Source organism: Ranitomeya imitator, chromosome 2 (assembly GCF_032444005.1).
Source record: "Ranitomeya imitator isolate aRanImi1 chromosome 2, aRanImi1.pri, whole genome shotgun sequence".
NCBI lineage: Eukaryota > Metazoa > Chordata > Amphibia > Anura > Dendrobatidae > Ranitomeya > Ranitomeya imitator.
In genome coordinates, this window is record NC_091283.1 from 386,431,167 (window position 1) to 386,456,454 (window position 25,288).

At 45.4% G+C, this 25,288-nt stretch overlaps 2 protein-coding genes across 2 annotated transcripts in view; both read left to right on the forward strand.

Moving 5' to 3' along the window:
- LOC138667875 (oocyte zinc finger protein XlCOF6.1-like) overlaps positions 1-23,128 on the forward strand; it is a 28,060-nt gene extending 4,932 nt beyond the window's left edge. The window contains exons 2-3 of the mRNA XM_069755957.1: positions 3,487-3,571; positions 22,293-23,128. Of these exons, the coding sequence (XP_069612058.1) occupies positions 3,487-3,571; positions 22,293-23,125 (918 nt within the window). The 3' untranslated portion in view covers positions 23,126-23,128. The remainder of the gene's footprint in view (positions 1-3,486; positions 3,572-22,292) is intronic.
- LOC138664108 (zinc finger protein 605-like) overlaps positions 1-25,288 on the forward strand; it is a 224,247-nt gene that overhangs the window by 13,127 nt on the left and 185,832 nt on the right. The window lies entirely within an intron of this gene.

The following is a 25,288-nucleotide window of genomic DNA, read 5'->3' on the forward strand; positions in this document are numbered from 1 at the left end:
CCAACAGCAAGCGACACTACTCTGTCCTCCTTCTCCTGGAACTGTCTTCTGCCTTTGACACTGTGGACCACTCACTTCTCCTACAGATCCTCCCATCTCTTGGCATCACGGACTTGGCCCTATCCTGGATGTCTTCATAACTGACAGATCGTACATTCAGTGTCTCCCTCCCCCACACCACCTCCTCACTCCACCCCTTGTCCGTCGGTGTTCCTCAAGGCTCTTTTCTAGGACCCCTACTCTTCTCCATCTACACCTTCGGCCTAGGATAGCTCATAGAATCCCACGGTATGCAGTATCATCTTTACGCTGATGACATGCAGATCTACCTACAGTCATGGCCAAAAGTATTGACACCCCTGCAATTCTGTCAGATAATGCTCATTTTCTTCCTGAAAATGACTGCAGACACACATTATTTGGTATTATTATCTTCATTTAATTTGTCTTAAATGAAAAAACACAAAAATAATTGTCCTAAAGCCAAATTGGATATAGTTCCACACCAAACATAAAAAAGGGGGTGGACAAAAGTATTGGCACTGTTCGAAAAATCATGTGATGTTTCTCTAATTTGTGTAATTAACAGCACCTGTAACTTAACTGTGGCACCTAACAGGTGTTGGCAATAACTAAATCACACTTGCAGCCAGTTGACATGGATTAAAGTTGACTCAACCTCTGTCCTGTGTCCTTGTGTGTACCACATTGAGCATGGAGAAAAGAAAGAAGACCAAAGAACTGTCTGAGGACTTGAGAAACCAAATTGTGAGGAAGCATGAGCAATCTCAAGGCTACAAGTCCATCTCCAAAGACCTGAATGTTCCTGTGTTTACCGTGCGCAGTGTCATCAAGAAGTTTAAAGCCCATGGCACTGTGGCTAACCTCCCTAGATGTGGACGGAAAAGAAAAATTGACAAGAGATTTCAACGCAAGATTGTGCGGATGTTGGATAAAGAACCTCGACTAACATCCAAACAAGTTCAAGCTGCCCTGCAGTCCGAGGGTACAACAGTGTCAACCCGTACTATCCATCGGTGTCTGAATGAAAAGGGACTGTATGGTAGGAGACCCAGGAAGACCCCAATTCTTACCCCGAGACATAAAAAAGCCAGGCTGGAGTTTGCCAAAACTTACCTGAAAAAGCCTAAAACGTTTTGGAAGAGTGTTCTCTGGTCAGATGGGACAAAAGTAGAGCTTTTTGGGCAAAGGCATCAACATAGAGTTTACAGGAGAAAAAAAGAGGCATTCAAAGAAAAGAACACGGTCCCTACAGTCAAACATGGCGGAGGTTCCCTGATGTTTTGGGGTTGCTTTGCTGCCTCTGGCACTGGACTGCTTGACCGTGTGCATGGCATTATGAAGTCTGAAGACTACCAACACATTTTGCAGCATAATGTAGGGCCCAGTGTGAGAAAGCTGGGTCTCCCTCAGAGGTCATGGGTCTTCCAGCAGGACAATGACATAAAACACACATCAAAAAACACTAGAAAATGGTTTGAGAGAAAGCAGTGGAGACTTCTAAGGTGGCCAGCAATGAGTCCAGACCTGAATCCCATAGAACACCTAAGGAGAGATCTAAAAATGGCAGTTTGGAGAAGGCACCCTTCAAATATCAGGGACCTGGAGCAGTTAGCCAAAGAAGAATTATCTAAAATTCCAGCAGAGCATTGTAAGAAACTCATTGATGGTACCGGAAGCGGTTGGTCGCAGTTATTTTGGCTAAAGGTTGTGCAACCAAGTATTAGGCTGAGGGTGCCAATACTTTTGTCCGGCCCATTTTTGGAGTTTTGTGTGAAATGATCAATGTTTTGCTTTTTGCTTCATTCTCTTTTGTGTTTTTTTCATTTAAAACAAATTAAATGAAGATAATAATACCAAATAATTTGTGATTGCAATCATTTTCAGGAAGAAACTGAGGATTATCTGACAGAATTGCAGGGGTGTCAATACTTTTGACCATGACTGTATCTGGACCTGACCTCATCTCCTTAGTTACCAAAATCCCACACTGTCTGTCTGCTATCTCGGCCTTCTTTTCTGCTCGCTTTCTAAAACTGAACATGGACAAAACAGAATTCATCATCTTTCCCCTATCTCATTCTACCCCTCCACGAGACCTATCTATCAATGTCAATAACTGCTCACTTCCCCCAGTCCCATACGCCCGGAGCCTCGGGGTGATCCTTGACTCTGCCCTCTCTTTCAAGCCACATATCCAAGCCCTTACCTCCTTCTGCCATCCCGAACTCAAAAATATCTCCTGGATCCGCGCATTCCTTGACCGCGACACCACAAAAACACTAGTGCATGCCCTTATCATGTCGCGCCTTGACTACTGCAACCTCCTAGTCTCTGGCCTCCCCTCTAGCATTCTGCCACCACTCCTCCAATCCATCCTACACTCTGCTGCCTGACTAATCTACCTGTCTCCCCAATATTCCCCAGCCTCTCCCCTATGCCAAACCGTTCACTAGATTCCTATCGCCCAGAGACTGCAGTTCAAAACCCTTACAGTGACATACAAAGCCAACCACAACCTGTCCCCTCCATACACCTGTCACATGATCTCCCGGTACTTACCTACACATAACCTCCGATCCTCTCAAGACCTCCTTCTCTACTCTCCTTTCATATCTTCTTCCCACAACCGCATCCAAGACTTCTCCCGTGCTTCCCCCATACTCTAGAACTGTATACCACAACACATCAGACTCTCGCCTGCCATAGAAATCTTCAAAAAGAACCTGAAGACTCACCTCTTCCGACAAACCTGCAGTGATCCTCAACCTACTGAACCGCCGCACAACCAGCTCTGCCCTCTCCTAGTGTATCCTCACCCATCCCCTCCAGTCTGTGTGCCCTCGCGGGCAGGGTCCTCCCTCCTTATGTACCTGTGTGCCTTGTTTTTTGCTCATGTTTAATTGTATTTGTCTATATTTGCCCCTTTATCACATGTAAAGCGCCATGGAATAAATGGCGCTATAAAAATGTACAGTAGTAATAATAATATGTAGCAGAAATGGTCAGGATTATTAACACATTTGTGTCTATCCATCTGAGGGATCAAAACTCAGAGCGATGTAACATCACTTTATTGAACTCTGTCCAGCTTGCCTTATATACTTACTGCTGACCTCAGCCGATGGACCTATCTGGACGAATCCGGGTATGTCCATTAAAAACTTCCAATATGTAATGCAATAATATTAAAAGTGAATAGGCTTGGCATGTGTAACATAAATATTGACGTGTCATGATATAACAGGATAAAGCTGAACATAGACTTTAGATATTATCTGCATCTTCTCACCATTTTCTGGTTATGGAGACTGCTGGTTAGAATTAGAAGCCGACAGGCTGGATTTATATAGGAGACCTGCAGATATGTGATAACAACTATTGCTGTTGTTTTTTGATTGTCATTGATAATTTATGATCTTTTCTGTTCCTCTGAATAATTTCAGATGACTTCATGTCTTTCAGGGTAAAGATCTGACCCATGTTACAGAGACATATGTGAGGGGTGATGAGCGGTGTAAAGAGGAGATACCCACAGATAACCGCACAGGTGGGCATAACGTAAAAAAACAATCTGCGCCAGAAACGCATGTCATGGTTGCCTCTATCCCAGAGGGAGCACACCTCCATTATGGGTATTTCTTATTGATGCTCAATGATTGTGCACATAATAATAATTGATTATTTTTGTGACATGTTCTGACATTTCATCTCTTGCACATATCTGGTCAGTTTACATTATCTGTCTTGTGGCACGTGATAATTATTACCATATATTACATTATATGGTGAATGGGGCGAAAGGGGGGTGATTTTAACGTTTATATATTTTTTAATATTTTTAAAAACATTTTTTTTACTTTTGGCATGCTTCAATAGTCTTCACGAGAGACTAAAAGCTGCCATAACCCGATCGGCTCTGCTAACTGCAGGCAATGATCAGTTCGCCTATATGTAGCTGAATTACTCACTTGCTATGAGTGGCGACCACTGGGCGGCACTGACAACCATAGAGGTCTCCAGGAGACCTCTTGTTGTCGTGCCATCCCATTGGTGACCCACAGTCACATGACGGGGGTCACCGATGGGCAGATTTCCCCCATAGTTGCCGGAAGTGCATGTTAAATGACAGTTAGCATTTCACAGCAGCATTTACCGGGTTAAAAGCCCACATAGCTGTTCAAAACTGCTGACATTTGCCAGTAAAGTGCGGGCTCACAGCCGGAGCCCACACCAAACAGTGGTAGGCATCCAATGACGGATAAATCTGTCATTGGTAGTTAAGGGGTTAAATTAGGCCATTGGGCCATATGCTTTTTATGGGAGTCACCGATGGGCGGATTTCTGTCTCGACAGCTGGAAGCGCGAGTTAAATGCCGCTGTCAGAGTTTGACAGTGGCATTTATTGAGTTAATATCCGCGGGTGGATCGCAATTCCACCTGCAGCTATTCTGGGCACATGTCAGCTGTTTAAAACAGCTGACATGTGTCCCTAACAGCCGCGTGTGGAATCGAGACCCACCCGAAGCTGTTCACATCTTAAATGCTGGTGTCAATTTCTGACAGCGGCATTTAACATGCTCGCGCTGGAAGCGCGTCACAAACCCCACCCATTGGCGCCCATATCACATGACCGCGGATCACTGATGGGTTGGCTTGACACTCGGAGTCTGCAGGAGACCCCTGTGGTTGTCATTGCCAGATAGCTATGAGCAGCGCCCAGCGGTAGGTGCTCATAGCAAGTGAACATTTCTGCTACACAGATCAGGACTGAATGTAGTAATAAGTAAAAAAAAAATGAAAATAATCTTTAACCCCTCTGTGACCTTAGACGTACTATCCCGTCGAGGTGCCCTGGGCCTATCTGACCCTTGACGGGATAGTACGTCATGGCCTTTAATGCGATACCGCGACTTAAGTCGCGGTGATCGCATTAAAATTCCGACGCCATCTTACCTGGGGGAAGATGGCCTCGGCATCCAGGGCATTGTCGCCGCCCACCCGCCCTCTCGATCGCTGTGATTGGCTGTTCAATTCTGAACAGCCAATCACAGCCATTCTCATTGTTTCAGCCAATCGGAGCGGCTGAAACAATGAGGTGACAGGCTAGGATCGAGTACCGATGTACTCGATCCTAGGTCCGGTGCCTGGCAACGCCAGGCACCGGCAAGAACACCCCGGATTGGCGCGATCGCATCGATCGCGCCAATCGCAGGGCACCGCGCGGTATTACCGCGCTGTGCCCTGCCGGAACCTGCGTGGATCGGTGCTCTAATAGCACCGATCTTAGGATAGGACACAATGCAGGGCCAGCAGGAGCCGATTGGCGCGATCGATGTCATCGTCGATCGCGCCAATCACAGGGCGCAGCGGCGATCACGCTGTGACCGCTCTGTGCCCTGCAGGTGACCTGGCTCTGACCTGCCTAGGATCGGCGCGAACAGCTCCGATCCTAGGCAGGTCACAGCCAGGTCACCAGGAAAGCTCTGATTGGTGGGATCGATGTTATGGTCGATCCCACCAATGACAGGTCACAGCAGCAGCATGACCGCTCTGTGACCTGTCTGTGTCACCTGCCTGACCTGTGTATGACCGCTCTACAGGGGTCCTCATTCTAGCTGAGGATTCCTACAGAGCGGTCGTACTGCTGGATCTCCCTGCTGGATTTTGTGCCTGGATCTCCCTGCCGTGCTGGGTATTGTGGTGCCACAGCAGCCTGTAGCACCACAATCCCTGCTAAAGAAGAAGACAACTAAACGTAAGTTTTATCCGTGCCCAATCCCCGTTCATCCGTGCCCAATCCCCGTTCATCCGTGCCCAATCCCCGTTCATCCGTTCCCAATCCCCGTTCATCCACCCCAATCCCCGTTCATCCACCCCAATCCCCGTTCATCCACCCCAATCCCCGTTCATCCACCCCAATCCCTGTTCATCCACCCCAATCCTCCCTTCCCCCTCTTTTTACCCCCTCCACCCCCATTTGTGCCGCCTCCGTGCGCACATTTAGTGACGCAGTTCACCGATCAACGCTCGCGCTCGCTTTTTTTCCCTCACCCCCGTTGCGCCAACTCCGTATACACATCCCACAGCCGCTAAAGTTTGATAAGTGACGCAGTTCACTTATCAGAGTTTGTGCCTGCCGTTTTCCTTTTTTTTTTTTTTCACCCCCCTTTTGCGCCACCTGACTACAACCGTACGTTTTGATCACTGATCCCTGCCCAATCCCCACTTCCACCCCCATCTCCTTCCCCCTCTTTTTACCCCCCTTTGCACCTCCTTCCGTGCGCCCATTTAACAGCCGCCGAGCGTTGATTGGTGACGCAGTTCACCGATCAACGCTCGCGCTCGCTTTTTTTCCCTCAGCCCCGTTGCGCCAACTCTGTACACACATCCCGCAGCCGCCAAAGTTTGATAAGTGACGCAGTTCACTTATCAGAGTTTGTGCCTGCCGTTTTCCTTTTTTTTTTTTTCACCCCCCCTTTGCGGCACCTGACTACAACCGTACATTTTGATCACTTATCCCTGCCCAATCCTCACTTCCACCCCCATCTCCCTTCCCCCTCTTTTTACCCCCCCTTTGCACCTCCTTCCGTGCACTCATTTAACAGCCGCCGAGCGTTGATTGGTGACGCAGTTCACCGATCAACTCTCGCGCTCGCTTTTTTCCCCTCAGCCTTTTTGCGCAACCTCCGTACACACATCCCGCAGCCGCCAAACTTTGATAAGTGACGCAGTTCTCTTATCAGAGTTTGTGCCTGCCGTTTTTTTTTTTTTTTTTCCCTCCCCCCCCCCCCTTGCCCGACCCTCGTGCGCACATCAAGCAGCGACCAAATTTTGATAAGTGAAACAGTTCACTGATCAGAGCTGGGCCTGCTGTTTTAGACACTTTTACTTTTTTTTGTCATCTCCGTGCGCACATCCAGCAGCCGCCAAATTTTGATAAGTAACGCAAGTTCACTTATCAGAGCTAGGGCCTGCTGTTTTAGACTTTTCTTTTTACAGGTTTTTCTTCTCCTTTTAGCATTTTCTTTTCAGATAAGTTTGCACAAATCACTATCCCCCCACACATACACATACAGTTATCAATAAAGTGCACCCAATCACCATATTCACACAAAAATGTCCCGCTCGTCCCGTTCGTCCCAACAGCGCTATTCATTGGAGGAGGCATATGCTTTCCTTGCCTCCGACACTGATAGCGAGGGAGAGGATCCCACTTTTCTTTACTTTTCTGATTCTTCATCCTCTTCTTCCTCCTCCTCCTCCTCTTCCTCCTCATCTTCCTCCTCGGGTCCTGCGGAACCGCCACGCAGACGCCCCAGGACAGAAGATGAGGCAGCCCCCACCACTCCTGAACCAGCGCTCCCCACTGCGGAACCCACATGGACCTCACCCCCCGAAAATTACGAGCCACTGATTCCTGATTTTGTGGCAGAATCAGGAATCAAGTTTGACACCATGGGCCTCACAGAAACAGACTTTTTCAAAGTCTTTTTCTCTGAGGATTTTATTAACCTCATGGTGGAGCAAACTAATTTGTATGCTCGTCAATTTTTGGAGCAAAACCCCGGTACATCATTTTCCAACTGGTCTCCTGTAGACGCAGTTGAAATGATGCAGTTTTGGGGCCTGGTCCTCCACGTGGGGATCGTGAAGAAGCCAGAAATGCGGCAATATTGGAGTGTAGATGTTTTATATAACACTCCAGTGTTCCGAATGGCCATGGTTCGGAAACGTTTTGAGGCCATCCATAAATTCCTGCATTATTCCGATAATGCACAGTGTCCCGCACGAGATGACCCCAACTTTGACTGTCTGTTCAAAGTTCGGCCGGTCATTGAACACTTCAACAAAAAGTTTTCTGAAGTGTACATGCCCAAAAGGGACATCTGCGTGGATGAGTCCTTGGTCAATTTTAAGGGGCGGCTCGGATTCCGTCAATACCTGCCCAACAGAAGGGCCAGGTACGGAATCAAACTCTACAAGCTGTGTGAGAGTGCCTCAGGGTACATCCACAGGTTTAGAGTGTATGAAGGGAAGGACACCAGGATTGAACCCCCTGAGTGTCCTCCTGTCCTGGGAGTGGGTGGGAAGATCGTGTGGGATTTGGTGCACCCACTGCTGGATAAAGGTTATCACCACTATACTGATAACTTTTATACCAGCATCCCACTCTACAGATCCCTCTCTGCGCGAGGTACCGCAGCCTGCGGTACTGTCCGCAAAAATCAGAGAGGCCTCCCAAAGACGCTACTTGGGCAGATGCTCAGAAAAGGTGAGAGCAAGGCCCAATGTAGCGACCACCTGCTGGTGGTCAAGTACAAGGACAAGAGGGATGTCCTTCTCTTGACCACCATACATGGTGATGGCAGAGCCCTCAGCACTGTACGGGGTACCTCTACACAGGTCTGCAAACCGGACTGTGTACTGGGCTACAACAAAAGCATGGGGGGGGTTGATCTCTCTGATCAACTCCTCCAACCATACAGTGCTTTGAGAAAGGCCAAGGTGTGGTACAAAAAGCTGGCCGTGCACATTGTACAAATGGCAATGCTCAACGCTTTCCTGCTGTTACGATGTGCACGCCACAGCGATACGTCGTACCTTCAGTTCCAGGAGGTAGTGGTTAAGGCCCTGTTATTTGGTACTCCGGAAGGAGAGGGCCCCAGTACTTCCGGAACTGAAGGTGCTCGTATCGTACCAGGCCAGCATTTTCCGGGGGTGGTCCCGCCAACCGGCAAAAAAGATAAGCCGCAAAAAAGGTGCCGAGTGTGTTACAAAAGGGGAATACGCAAGGACACCATTTATCAATGCGACACCTGCCCCGAAAAACCTGGCCTGTGTATGAAGGATTGCTTCAAATTGTACCACACCTCTATGCACTACTAATTTACTTTACAAGAAAGCGTACATTAGTTCCAAAAAGGGGCCACATCTAGATAAGTTCCTTGGGGGGGGGGGGTCTAGGTTCCAAAATGATGTCACTTGTGTTTTTTTTTTTACTGTTTAGGCACATCAGGGGCTCTGCAAATGGAACATGACGACCGCAGACCATTTCATCAAAGTCTGCATTCCAAAACGTCACTACTTCCCTTTCGAGCCCCAACGTGTGCCTAAACAGTTTTTCCCACATATGGCGTACCAGCGTAATCAGGACAATTTGGACAACAACTTTTGATGTCCAATTTCTCCTGTTACCTTTGGGAAAATTAAAAATTGGGGACTAAAATATCATTTTTGTGGAAAAAAATAGGATTTTTTATTTTCACGCCTGGGCATTACAAACTTTAGTGAAGCACATGGGGGTTCAAAATTCTCAACACACACCTAGATAAGTTCCTTAGGGGGTACAGTTTCCAAAATGGGGTCACTTGTGGGGGGTTTCTACTGTTTAGTCACATCAGGGGCTCTGCAAATGGAACATGATGCCAGCAGAACATTCCATCAAAGTCTGCATTCCAAAACGTCACTACTTCCCTTTCGAGCCCCAACGTGTGCCCAAACAGTAGTTCCTGCCCACATATGTGGTATCAGCGTACTCAGGACAAATTGGACAACAACTTTTGGGGTCCAATTTCTCCTGGTACCCTTGGGAAAATTAAAATTTGGGGACTAAAATATCATTTTTGTGGGAAAAAATAGGATTTTTTATTTTCACGCCTGGGCATTATAAACTTTAGTGAAGCACGTGGGGGTTCAAAATTCTCACCACACACCTAAATAAGTTCCTTAGAGGGTCTAGTTTCCAAAATGGGGTCACTTGTGGGGGGTTTCCACTGTTTAGGCACATCAGGGGCTCGCCAAACGCGACATGGCGTCCAATCTCAATTCCAGCCAAATTTAGCTTGAAAAACTCAAACGGCGCTCCTTTCCTTCTGAGCCCTGCCATGCGCCCAAACAGTGGTTCCCCCCACATATGGGGTATCAGCGTACTCCGGACAAATTGGACAACAACTTTTGGGGTCCAATTTCTCCTTTTACCCTTGAGAAAAAAAAAAATTGGGGACTAAACGATCATGTTTGTGGAAAAAATAGGAATTTTTTTTTTCACGCCCGGGCGTTATAAACTTTCGTGAAGCACTTGGGGGATAAAAGTGCTCATGACACATCTAGATAAGTTCCTTAGGGGGTCTAGTTTCCAAAATGGGGTCACTTGTGGTGGGTTTCCACTGTTTAGGCACATCAGGGGCTCGCCAAACGCGACATGGCGTCCAATCTCAATTCCAGCCAAATTTAGCTTGAAAAAGTCAAACGGCGCTCCTTTCCTTCTGAGCCCTGCCATGCGCCCAAACAGTGGTCCCCCCCCCACATATGGGGTATCAGCGTACTCAGGACAAATTGGACAACAGCTTTTGGGGTCCAATTTCTCCTTTTACCCTTGAGAAAATAAAAAATTGGGGACTAAACGATCATGTTTGTGGAAAAAAATAGGAATTTTTTTTTCATGCCCGGGCGTTATAAACTTTCGTGAAGCACTTGGGGGATAAAAGTGCTCATGACACATCTAGATAAGTTCCTTAGGGGGTCTAGTTTCCAAAATGGGGTCACTTGTGGGGGGTTTCCACTGTTTAGGCACATCAGGGGCTTGCCAAACGCGACATGGCGTCCGATCTCAATTCCAGCCAAATTTAGCTTGAAAAAGTCAAACGGCGCTCCTTTCCTTCTGAGCCCTGCCATGCGCCCAAAAAGTGGTTCCCCCTCACATGTGGGGTATCAGCGTACTCAGGATAAATTGGACAACAACTTTTGAGGTCCATTTTCTCTTTTTACCCTTGGGAAATTAAAAAGATTATTGCTGAAAGATCATTTTTGTGACTAAAAAGTAAAATGTTAATTTTTTCCTTCCATGTTGCTTCTGCTGCTGTGAATCACCTGAAGGGTTAATAAACTTCTTGAATGTGGTTTTGAGCACCTTGAGGGGTGCAGTTTTTAGAATGGTGTCGCTTTTGGGTATTTTCTGCCATATAGACCCCTCAAAATGACTTCAAATGTAAGGTGGTTCCTAAAAAAAAATGGTTTTGTAAATTTGGTTGTAAAAATGAGAAATTGCTGGTCAAATTTTAACCCTTATAACTTCCTTGAAAAAAAAAAGTTTGTTTCAAAAATTGTGCTGATGTAAAGTAGACATGTGGGAAATGTTATTTATTAACTATATTGTGTCACATAACTCTCTGGTTTAACAGAATAAAAATTCAAAGTTGGAAAATTGTGAAATTTTCAAAATTTTCGCCAAATTTCCGTTTTTTTCACAAATAAACGCAAGTTATATCGAAGAAATTTTAGCACTATCATGAAGTACAATATGTTACAAGAAAACAATCTCAGAATCGCTAAGATCCGTTGGAGCGTTTCGGAGTTATAACCTCATAAAGGGACAGTGGTCAGAATTGTAAAAATTGGCCTGGTCATTGACGTGCAAACCACCCTTGGGGGTAAAGGGGTTAAAAAAATAAACATTTAAATCACGCCCCAACAATAATAAAAAAAAAAAAACGCTTACCGAATCGCCAAATCTATCAATATATAAAAAGAATTCATCCAATCTGTAAACAGCGTAGCAAGAAAAACAAAACTCCAGAGTTATGTTCTTTTGGTCTCCACAATAATGCATTAAATTGCAATATTATGCGATCAAAGCATTGTATCTACACCCAGCCTTGGATCCCATAAAATAGAGACACAACGGGTCAAAGTAAAAAAAAAAAAAAAAAACAATTGTGGAATTACACTTTTTTGTAATTTCACCGCACTTGGATTTTTTTCCCTGTTTTCCAGTACATTATATGGTAAAAGTAATGGTGTCGTTCAAAAGTACAACTTGTCCCACAAAAAATAAGCCCTCACTCGGCCATATTAATGGAAAAATAAAAAAGTTTTGGCTCTGGGGAAAAAGAGGAGCAACAAAAACTGCAAAAATGGAAAATGGCCTAGGGTTAATATACTTTTGAAGTTTGTCAGTGCAGGGGATCTGCACTCAAGACCCCTGATATGGAAGATAGAAACATTACCAGGGAGCAACAGGCTGTACTGATAAGTTCTGGAGAATTTTCTCAGCCTAAAATCCTCCAAAAGCATTCTTCTTTGCATGCATAATATCTATAATATAACGCTGGGAGCGTCACTCTGTCCGAAGCATTTATAGACTGGGCAGGCGCAAGCGCCGGCGCAGTCTGGCCCCCACAGAGTGACGCTCCCAGGAGATCGCAGTATGCGTAAGCACTGAATGCACACCGCGATCTCCACCGGAGAGTCAGGGACCGCCAGGAGGGTAAGTATATTCACCTTTCCCCGTTCCAGCGCTGCGTGCGGCTCCGTCTCCCGGCTCCTCTGCTGTGACAGTTCAGAGGGCGCGATGACGCGCTTAATGCGCGCCCGCGCCGCCCTCTGACTTACCAGTCACAGGCAGAGGAGCCGGATTGTGTCTTCAAGAAAATGGCGCCGGAAAGTGCGGACTGCGCAGGTGCCGATTCCTGCTGCCGCAATCGGCGCCTGCGCAGTCCGCGCTTTCCGGCGCCATTTTCTTGAAGACACACCTGCAGTGGAGCCGGACGATAGGTGAGTATGGTATTTTTTTTTTTTTATATGGCAGCAGCATACGGGGCATACACACTGGAGCGTCTTATGGGGGGCATATAATACAATGGTGGCGCAGGATGGGAGCAGCACATGACAGAACAGGGGCAGGATGGCAGCAGCACATGACAGAACGGGCGCAGGATGGGAGCAGCACATGACAGAACGGGTGCAGGATGGCAGCAGCACATGACAGAACAGGGGCAGGATGGCAGCAGCACATGACAGAACGGGCGCAGGATGGCAGCAGCACATTCCCAAATAGCACTCAGATGCCATCTGTGTACATCTGATTGCTGCCTGGTTTTGTCACGCTACAGCAATGCAGGTATGCGCAGACTCCACCAGGTGAGTGGGTGAGAGAAAAAAGTTGCACTTGCCGCACCGCAGCACACTGCACGCTGCACCGCACCACTAGGTGTTGGCACAGAGTGGTCAAAACAAGCCAAGTCCGTAATGGTTGGTAAGCGTAGAGTTTGAAGGGGAAAACAGAACTCGTAGTCAAATACAAGCTGAGGGTGAGAACCAGCCAGGAGCAAAGGTACCGGAGACTTGAGACAGAGAACAGAGTCAGAGTAAGCCAGTAGGTCAAAAAACAGACAGACGTGTAGTAGCAAAGACGGGAGACAGGAGATGAAGTCAGAGTTCAAGCCGAGTCAAACACAGAGGCGATACACACCAGAGTCACACTAGGTCAGGTACAGGAGACAGGTCAGACACCAGTAATGGAGGTCAGAGGCAAAAGTAACACTGGGGATTAACAGGTTAGCAGCCCCAGCAAGCTCAAAACTATCACTGACAAGAGCTTCTAGCAAGAGCACCAAGAAATAGCCACTCCCAAGTCAAAGAGAGGCAGAAATAGAATGCAAACTCCGACCCAGATCATGACAGTTTTTTTCTGAAAAATAATTATAATCTTTCTTCATATAATATGCCAACATATTTCGCAGCGCTTTACAATTCAACAGTTCATATACAAGTCATAAGTAACAATGTTAAAGATAATACAATAAGTAAGTAAAAAATAAGACGACCCTGCTTGTGAGAGCTTACAATGTATAATGAGGTGAGGGAGACACAAAATACAGGTGCTTACAATGATGGTCCACGCATCTTGAGGGAATGGGGATAGATAATGTCTTCATGAGCTAGTACCAGCCAGTACGTGTGGTGCTTTTGAGTGCGGTGGAGTTTGATGGAGAATTATGTTCAGAGAAAGGGAGTGGGATAGATGTGTGTGTGTATGTATGTCTGTGTGTGTGTATATATATATATATATAATCTACTATATAATTGTCTATGGGTCACTTCCGTCTGTCTGTCTGTCTTTCTGTCACGGATATTCAATGGTCGCGGCCTCTGTCTGTCATGGAAATCCAAGTCGCTGATTGGTCGCGGCAAAACAGCCACGACCAATCAGCGACGGGCACAGTCCGGAAGAAAATGGCCGCTCCTTACTCCCCGCAGTCAGTGCCCGGCGCCCGCATACTACCGTCCAGTCACCGCTCACACAGGGTTAATGCCGGCGGTAACTACCCGCGTTATGCCGCGGGTAACGCACTCCATAACCGCTGCTATTAAGCCTGTGTGTCCCCAACTTTTTACTATTGATGCTGCCTATGCGGAATCAATAGTAAAAAAAGTAATGTTTAAAATAATAAAAAACCAAAAAACCTGCTATTTTCACCCTCCGTAGTCCGCCGAGCCGCACGCGCCTTCCGCTCCCGGCGATGCATTGCAAAATTACCCAGAAGACTTAGCGGTCTCGCGAGACCGCTAAGTCATCTGGGTAATTTCGCAATGCATCGCCGGGAACGGAAGATGGCGGCAGCCGCGCGCGTATCGCTGGAGCTTCGCTGTATGCCAGGGGTGAGTATATAACTTTTTTATTTTAATTATTTTTTTAACAGGGATATGGTGCCCACACTGCTGTGTACTACGTGGGCTGTGTTATATACCACGTGGCTGCTAAATACTACATAGGCAGTGTTATATACTATGTGGCCTGTGTTATATACTGCATGGGCTGTGCTATATATTACGTGGCCATTGTTATATACTGCGTGGGCAGTGTTATATACTACGTGGCTGCTATATACTGCGTGGGCAGTGTTATATACTACGTGGCTGCTATATACTGCGTGGGCTGTGCTATATACTGCGTGGCCTGTGTTATATTATTATTATTATTATTATTTATTTATATAGCACCATTGATTCCATGGTGCTGTACATGAGCAGGGGTTACATACAAGTTACAAATATCACATACAGTAAACAAACTAACAATGACGGACTGATACAGAGGGGCGAGGACCCTGCCCTTGCGGGCTTACATTCTACAGGATTATGGGGAAGGAGACAGTAGGTTGAGGGTTGCAGGAGCTCCGGTGTTGGTGAGGCGGTAGCTCCGATGTTGGTGAGGCGGTAGCTCCGGTGTTGGTGAGGCGGTAGCTTCGTTGGTGATGAGGCAGCAGCGGTGTCAGTGCAGGCTGTAGGCTTTCCTGAAGAGATGAGTTTTCAGGTTCCGTCTGAAGGATCCGACTGTGGTTGATAGTTGGACGTGTTGGGGCAGAGAGTTCCAGAGGATGGGGGATATTCGGAAGAAGTCTTGGAGGCGATTGGATGAGGAGCGAATAAGTGTGGAGGAGAGAAGGAGGTCTTGGGAGGACCGGAGGTCACGTGAGGGAAGATATCGAGAGATTAGTTCAGAGATATATGGAGGAGACAGGTTGTGGATGGCTTTGTAGGTCAGTATTAGCAATTTGAACTGGATACGCTGAGGGAATGGGAGCCAGTGAAGAGATTTGCAGAGGGGGGAAGCGGAGGAGTAGCGAGGAGAGAGATGGATTAGTCGGGCAGCAGAGTTAAGGATGGACTGGAGAGGTGCAAGGGTGTTAGCAGGGAGGCCACAGAAAAGGATGTTGCAGTAGTCAAGGCGGGAAATGATGAGGGCGTGCACAAGCATTTTAGTAGATTGGGGGTTGAGGAAAGGACGGATCCTGGAGATATTTTTGAGCTGGAGGCGACAGGAGGTGGAAAGAGCTTGGATGTGTGGTTTGAAGGACAGGGCAGAGTCGAAGGTTACTCCGAGGCAGCGGACTTCGGGTACAGGGGAAAGCATGATGTCATTGACTGCGATAGATAGGTCAAGTAAGGAAGATTTGTGGGATGGAGGAAAGATGAGGAGTTCAGATTTGTCCACATTGAGTTTGAGGAAGCGAGAGGAGAAGAAGGAGGATATGGCTGATAGGCACTCTGGGATTCTGGACAGCAGAGCGGTGACGTCTGGGCCAGAGAGGTAGATCTGAGTGTCGTCAGCATAGAGGTGGTACTGGAATCCATGGGACTTTATGAGTTGTCCCAAGCCAAGTGTATAGATTGAGAAGAGTAGGGGTCCTAGAACAGAGCCTTGGGGGACTCCAACAGAGAGAGGGTGGGATGAGGAGGTAGTATGGGAGTGGGAAACGCTGAATGTGCGGTTGGAAAGGTACGAGGCGATCCAGGATAGGGCGAGGTCTTTGATGCCAAAGGAGGAGAGGATCTGTAGTAGGAGGCAGTGGTCAACTGTGTCGAAAGCAGAGGACAGGTCTAGAAGGAGGAGTACAGAGTATTGTCCAGTAGCTTTGGCGGTAAGTATACTACGTCGCCTGTGTTATATACTGCGTGGCTGCTATAAACTGTGTGGGCTGTGTTATATAGTACGTGGCTGTGTTATATACTGCGTGGCCACTGTTATATATTGCGTGGCCTGTATTAACACATCGGGTATTCTACAATATGTATGTATATGGCAGCCAGATAGTATATAGCACAGGACACGTGGTATTTGTCTGCTATATACTACATGGCTCCTACAGTCATGGCCAAAAGTATTGACACCCCTGCAATTCTGTCAGATAATACTCATTTTGTTCCTGAAAATGATTGCAAACACAAATTATTTGGTATTATTATCTTCATTTAATTTGTCTTAAATGAAAAAACACGAAAGAGAATGAAGCAAAAAGCAAAACATTGATCATTTCACATAAAACTCCAAAAACTCCATCTAGTATTTGTAGTATATGTATGTACAGTATGTATGTGTGTATGTAGGCCGACAAGCCTACAACCTGCAGTAACCACCGATCGACCAAACCGCTGCATGACCATCTTGACCCTCACCTACTGTATTCTCACCCATCCCTTGTAGATTGTGAGCCTTCGCGGGCAGGGTCCTCATTCCTCCTGTACCAGTTATGACTTGTATTGTTTAAGATTATTGTACTTGTTTTTATGTATACCCCTCCTCACATGTAAAGCGCCATGGAATAAATGGCGCTATAACAATAAATAATAATAATAATATATATATATATATCTACTATATAATTGTCTAAGGGTCACTTCCGTCTGTCCTTCTTTCTGTCGCGGATATTCATTGGTCACGGCCTCTGTCTGTCATGGAAATCCAAGTCGCTGATTGGTCATGGCAAAACGCCCACGACCATTGCCACGACCAATCAGCGACAGGCACAGTCCGGCGGCAACATGGCCGCTCCTTCCTCCCCGCAGTCAGTACCCGCTCCATACTCCTCTCCGGTCAGCCCTCACACAGGGTTAATAGCAGCATTAATGGACCACGTTATGCCGCGGTGTAACGCACTCCATTAACGCAGCTATTAACCCTGTGTGACCAACTTTTTACTATTGATGATGCGTATGCAGCATCAATAGGAAAACGATCTAATGTTAAAAATAATAATAATAAAAAAAGGTTATTCTCACCCTCCGACGTGGCGCTGTCCTTGGCAGCGCAAGCGGCAGGTTCCGGTGCTAAGGATGCTATGCGAGAAGGACCTGCCATGATGTCACGGTCATGTGACCGCGACATCATCACAGGTCCTGCGCTCATACCAACCCTGGGACCGGAAGCTGCCACGTGCACCGCACACAGGCGCCAGGACTACAAGGGGCCCTTCAGAAGGTGAGTATATTTATTTTTTATTTTAAGTCTTTTTTAACCTGTTACATACGTGGCTGGGCAATTTACTACGTGACTGGCCAATATACTACGTGACTGGCCAGTATACTACGTGTCTGTACTATATACTGCGTGGCTCTGTGCTGTATGCTACGTCGCTGGGCAATATACTACGTGACTGTGCAATATACTACGTGACTGGCCAATATGCTACGTGACTGGCCAGTATACTACATGTCTGTGCTGTATTTTGCGTGGCTCTGTGCTGTATACTACGTGGTTGTGCAATATACTACGTGGCTGGGCAAGATACTACGTCGCTGGGCAATATACTACGTCGCTGGGCAATATACAACGTGGCTGGGCAATATACTACGTGACTGGCCAATATACTACGTGACTGGCCAGTATACTACGTGTCTGTGCTGTATTCTGCGTGGCTCTGTGCTGTATACTACGTCGCTGTGCAATATACTACGTGGCTGGGCAATATACTACGTGGCTGGGCAAGATACTATGTCGCTGGGCAATATACTACGTCGCTGGGCAATATACTACGTGACTGGGCAATATACTACGTGACTGGGCAATATACTACGTGGCTGGGCAATATACTACGTGGGCTGTGCAATATACTACGTGGACATGCATATTCTAGAATACCCGATGCGTTAGAATCGGGCCACCATCTAGTGTATATATATATATATATATATATATATATATATATATATATATATATATATATATAATTGTCTAAGGGTTTTTCTGTCTGTCTGTCTGTCCTGGAAATCCCGCGTCTCTGATTGGTCGAGGCCGCCATGGCGACGATGATGTCATAAAGGTTGCCTCGACCAATCAGCGACGGGCACAGTCTGCCGCAAATTCGCCTCGACCAATCAGCGACGGGCACAGTATCGACGTAGATGTCATAATGGTTGCCATGGCGACGATGATGTCATAAAGGTTGCCTCAACCAATCAGCGACGGGCACAGTCTGCCGCGAATTCTGGAATCCTCATTGTCCATATTCTACGGGGACATGCATATTCTAGAATACCTGATGCGTTAGAATCGGTCCACAATCTAGTGTGTGTATATATATATATATATATATATATATATATATATATATACACATACATACATACATACATACATACAGTACAGACCAAAAGTTTGGACACACCTTCTCATTCAAAGATTTTTCTGTACTTTCGTGACTAAGAAAATTGTACATTCACACTGAAGGCATCAAAACTATAAATTAACACATGTGGAATTATATACTTAACAAAAAAGTGTGAAGCCACTGAAAATATGTCTTATATTCTAGGTTCTTCAAAGTAGCCACCTTTTGCTTTGATGACTGCTTTGCACACTCTTGGCATTCTCTTGATGTGCTTCAAGAGGTAGTCACCGGAAATGGTTTTCACTTCACAGGTGTGCCCTGTCAGGTTTAATAAGTGGGATTTCTTGCCTTATAAATGGGGTTGGGACCATCAGTTATGTTGTGCAGAAGTCTGGTGGATACACAGCTGATAGTCCTACTGAATAGACTGTTAGCTGATTTTTTTTCTTGCCAAAATACAAATTTTGAGTAAAGAAAAACGAGTGGCCATCATTACTTTAAGAAATGAAGGTCAGTGAGTCCGAAAAATTGGGAAAACTTTGAAAGTGTCCCCAAGTGCAGTTGCAAAAACCATTAAGCGCTACAAAGAAACTGGCTCACATGAGGACCGCCCCAAGAAAGGAATACCAAGAGTCACCTCTGCTTCTGAGGATAAGTGTATCCGAGTCACCAGCCTCAGAAATCGCAGGTTAACAGCAGCTCAGATTAGAGACCAAGTCAATGCCACACAGCGTTCTAGCAGCAGACACATCTCTACAACAACTGTTAAGAGGAGACTTTGTGCAGCAGGCCTTCATGGTAAAATAGCTGCTAGGAAACCACTGCTAAGGACAGGTAACAAGCCGAAGAGACTTGTTTGGGCTAAAGAACATATGGAATGGACATTAGACCACTGGAAATCTGTGCTTTGGTCTGATGAGTCCAAATTTGAGATGTTTGTTTCCAAAGACCGTGAGAAAAGGTGAACGGATGGACTCTACATGCCTGGTTCCCACCGTGAAGCATGGAGGAGGAGGTGTGATGGTGTGGGGGTGCTTTGCTGGTGACATTGTTGGAGATTTATTCAAAATTGAAGGCATACTGAACCAGCATGGCTACCACACCATCTTGCAGCGGCATGCTATTCCATCCAGTTTGCGTTTAGTTGGACCATCATTTATTTTTCAACAGGACAATGACCCCAAACACACCGTCAGGTTGTGTAAGGGCTATTTGACCAAAAAGGAGAGTGATGGGGTGCTACGCTAAATGACCTGGCCTCTACAGTCACCAGACCTGAACCCAATCGAGATGGTTTGGGGTGAGCTGGACCGCAGAGTGAAGGCAAAAGGGCCAACAAGTGCTAAGCATCTCTGGCAACTCTTTCAAGACTGTTGGAAGACCATTTCCGGTGACTACCTCTTGAAGCTCATCAAGAGAATGCCAAGAGTGTGCAAAGCAGTAATAAAAGCAAACGGTGGCTACTTTGAAGAACTTAGAATATAAGACATATTTTCAGTTGTTTCACACTTTTTTGTTAAGTATATAATTCCATGTGTGTTAATTCATAGCTTTGATGTCTCCAGTGTGAATGTACAATTTTCTTAGTCATGAAAATACAGAAAAATCTTTGAATGTGAAGGTGTGTCCAAACTTTTGGTCTGTACTGTACATACATACATACAGGTGCATCTCACAAAATTAGAATATCATCAAAATGTTAGTTTATTTCAGTTCTTCAATGCAAAAAGTGGAAATCATATATTATATGAAGTCATTACAAACAGTGATGTATTTCAAGTGTTTATTTTTGTTAATGTTGATGATTATGACTTAAAGCCAATAAAAACCCAAAAGTCATTATCTCAGTAAACTAGACTACTTTATAACACCAGCTTGAAAAAATGATTTTAAAATCCAAAATGTTGGCCTACTGATATGTATGTTCAGTAAATGCACTCCGTACTTGGTCGTGGCTCACTTTACATCAGCTACTTCATCAATACAGAACGGCATGTTGGCGATCAGCCTGTGGCACTGCTGAGGTGTTATGGAAGCTCAAGTTGCTTGGATAGCAGCCTTCAACTCAACTGCATTGTTGTCTGGTGTCTCTCATCTTCCTCTTGACAATACCCCATAGATCCTCTATGGGGTTAAGGTCAGACGAGTTTGCTGGCCTATCAAGCACAGTGATAGTGTTGTTTTTAAACCAGGAATTGGTACTTTTGGCAGTGTGGACAGGTGCCAAGTCCTGCTGGAGAATGAAATTTCCATCTCCACAAAGCTTGTTGACAGAGGGAAGCATGAAGTATTCGAAAATTTCCTGGTAGACAGCTGCACTGACTTTGGTCTTGATAAAACACAGTGGACCTACCAGCAGCGTACATGGCTTCCCAAACAATCACTGATTGTGGAAACTTTACACTAGACCTTGGAAATCAAGGTCCCAGAGTCTGGAGGAAGAGTGGAGACACAGACAATTCAAGCTGCTTGAGGTTTATTGTGAAGTTTTGTCCTGGAAATAAAAAAGTTTGAATGTGGGAGTGAAAAAATTGCAACTTTATTAACTACGGACACTTAGTCGCATATGTGGTTGCCTATTTATTGTGTGCAAAGGTGTCCGTAGCCTTTAAAGCGAACCTGTCACCAGGTTTGGTTCATTTAAGGTACGGCCACCACCTTTCAGGGCTTATCTACACCATTGTATAATGCTGTAGATAAGCTCCCGATCCGACCTGAAAGATGAGAAAAATAAGTTTTATGATACTCACCCGGGGGCGGTCCGGTCCGATTGGTGTCACAGATTAGGGTCCAGCGACTCCCATTTTCTTGCGATGCCTTCCTCATGCTTGTGTCATGGCTCCCCGACACCGCGCTCCTGCACAGGCGTACTTAGCTGCCCTGTTGAGGGCAGAGTAAAGTACTGGAGTGCGTATAATAGAATGCTGTAGATAAGCTCTGAAAGGCAGTGGCCGTATCTTAAATCGGCCAAACCTGGTGATAGGTTCGCTTTAAACTAGGTGGTCTTTGAAAGAATCAGCGACTGTCGACCATGGACAGTCAACTGTCAACAGCTGCAAATTCAGCATATTCATGATGGAATCCAATGCTTTCTGTTGACTTCCAATACATATAAAATAGTATAAAGAACTTTTTCTCCTATCTTGTATCTATTGCATACTTCCTTTTTATAAAAAAAAAAAATACAAAACCTACACTTGCACCAGAGCCATGGCTTATTTTTACATGACCATACTGCTGTGCTCTGTTAGATGTATGTTTTATAACTGTCACAAAGGGTATGAGAGAGGGACACTATCTAATAGCACTGACTTTACAGTTAACTTTATGAGGGTCTACTGAACATGAAACTGATTGGTGACAGGTGAAGCGAAACCGGAACATGTAGAGAAGACGGCTTCAGAGAAGAGAAAATATTGAAAATGCACAATCTGGTGGACTAGTATCATAATCTACTAGTGCTTGGGTAGTAGTCTACTGTCTTAGTCAGTTTAAAGCTGAATTCTATTAAAGTTTTCATGGAAATTGTATAAAAGAATATAAATATTAATATAATTTCAATTCAGTGTTATTGACAAATAATAATTTTATTCTTGGCAGATGACGGTACCAGGAGCTCAGAGGGACATTTGATATTTTCACATTTTGCAGCAGTTGAACATGGCATCACATCAGATACGTATGAAGAACATGTCATTATCCCAGATACATCTCAAGCCTTTCTTAGGAAAAATCTATCATCTGATCCATTTCAACAGGTCTTTTCTTCTACTTCATTAGAGGAAAATATGAAAAACCAAAGCCACAAAAGTACTGATGAACATGAAATAGCTCACACAGGAGAGAAACCATTTTTTCAAATTAATTCAAGATTTCGTTCACATCAGAGAAGTCACTCGGTGAAGAAGCTATTTTTATGTTTAAAATGTGGGAAATATTTTAAAAGGAAAGGACACCTTGTTTCACATCAAAAAACTCATACAGGGGAGAAGCCATTTTCATGCTCAGAATGTGGGAAGTGTTTTAGTGAGAACAAAACTCTTGTTACACATCAAAGAACTCACACAGGGGAGAAACCATTTGTATGTTCCGAATGTGGGGATTGTTTTATTCAGAGATCAAATCTTGTTAGACATCAAAGAACTCACACAGGGGAAAAGCCATATTCATGTTATGAATGTGGAAACTGTTTTACAGATAAATCACAACTTACTAGGCATCGGAGAACTCACACAGGGGAGAAGCCATTTTCATGTTCAGAATGTGGGAACTGTTTTACAGATATGTCACAACTTGCTAGGCATCACAGAACTCACACAAGGGAGAAACCATATTTATGTTCAGAATGTGGGAAACAGTATAGCGAGAAACAGCCTTTTTGCACATCAAATAATTCACACACAGGAAAAGTTGTTTTCAGGTTCAGAATGTGAGAATTTTTTTATAGATAAACCACATCTTGCTACACATCAGAGAACTCACACAGAGGAAAAGCCATTTTCATGTTTAGAATGTGGGACATTTTTTACAGATACATCACAACTTGTTAGGCATCAGAGAACTCACACATTGGATAAGCTATTTTTATGTTTAAAATGTGGGAAATATTTTAAAAGGAAATCACATCTTGTTTCACATCAAAAAACGCACACAGGGGAAAAGCCATTTTCATGTTCAGAATGTGGGAAATTTTTTATAGATAAACCACATCTTGTTACGCATCAGAGAACTCACACAGGGGGGAAACCATGTTCATGCTCAGAATGTGGTAAATATTTAGTGAGAAAAACACTCTTGTTACACATCAAAGAACTCACACAAGGGAGAAACCATATTGATATTCCAAGTGTGGGGATGGTTTTAATCAGAGATCAAATCTTGTTAGACATCAGAGAACTCACACTTTAGAAATGTGGGAAATGTTTTACCTGGAAGTACGATCTTGTTAAACATGAAAGAAATCACACAAAGGAGAAGACACTTTTGTCTTAAATCATTACATTGTCACCATGTAAAAGAAAAATTACAAGTTATCATCAAGTAAAGACACTTGTCTACAAGAGAAAGGGAAAACACCTTGGAGCACTAAATGATTATTAGAAAATGTATTGATGTGAACATTTTTCTGCCCAATGATGATCCTAGAAGTATTCTAGGAGTGATACCTTTATTGGCTAACCAGAAAATAATATGTTTGCAAGCTTTCAGAGCACAAAGGCTACTTCTTCAGGCAAGATTACAAATAGATTAATACGAAACAAGCACATTTAAAGAATAGTACAGGAGGACATTTGTTAGGGGGTGGGAAGTGTGATGAGTCCATAGATAAGCCAAGGTAATCAAATTAGGCATTTTCTTACAAATGGAGAGGCAATGGGAATAAAGGTACCGTCACACTAAGCGACGCTGCAGCGATACCGACAACGATCCGGATCGCTGCAGCGTCGCTGTTTGGTCGCTAGAGAGCTGTCACACAGACAGCTCTCCAGCGACCAACGATCCCGAGGTCCCCGGTAACCAGGGTAAACATCGGGTTACTAAGCGCAGGGCCGCGCTTAGTAACCCGATGTTTACCCTGGTTACCATTGTTAAAGTAAAAAAAAACAACCACTACATACTTACCTACCGCTGTCTGTCCCCGACGCTGTGCTTCTCTGCCCTGTGTAAGCACAGCAGCCGGAAAGCAGAGCGGTGACGTCACCGCTCTGCTTTCCGGCTGCCCGGCGCTCACAGCCAGTACAGAGAAGCACAGCGCCGGGGACAGACAGCGGTAGGTAAGTATGTAGTGGTTGTTTTTTTTTACTTTAACGATGGTAACCAGGGTAAACATCGGGTTACTAAGCGCAGCCCTGCGCTTAGTAACCCGATGTTTACCCTGGTTACCAGCGAAGACATCGCTGAATCGGTGTCACACACGCCGATTCAGCGATGTCAGCGGGACGTCCAGCGACGAAACAAAGTTCTGGACTTTCTGCCCCGACCAGCGACATCACAGCAGGGGCCTGATCGCTGCTGCCTGTCACACTGGGTGATATCGCTAGCCAGGACGCTGCAACGTCACGGATCGCTAGCAATATCGTCTAGTGTGACGGTACCTTTATGTTCTTAGTTATCTGGAGTCCGTCTGGTGGAGGTGTGAATTGTATCCATGTAGTGACTCATAAATCCAGGTGTTAAATTGAGTCCTAGTGTCAACGAATTGAACATCTTCATTAGTTTGTATTCCCAAATGTTTCTTTCCCTGTGGTCCTTAAAATTACCTTTAGTATTAAGACTTTTAAGTCTGTCATACTGTGTCCAGGTCCAGAGAAATGTTTTCCCACAGGCAGGGCCGGACTGGCCATAGAGCAGTTTTGGCATTTGCCAGAGGGGCCGCCCCCTGCCGTGGGCCGCTCCCTCTGCAGGAGCACCATTGATGTGACAGGACAGGAGCTGCTCAGGAGAAGAAGAACGAGGCGCGGTCTCAACTGCTCTTCTGTACATGTGAGCAGCAGCAGTGGGACACAGGAGTCCACAGTGAGGAGGAAGGGCAGAGGCAAGGTGGAGGGGGGAAGGGAGGCATTTATTCCCGGCCACGTCCCAGCTCCTGCTCATGG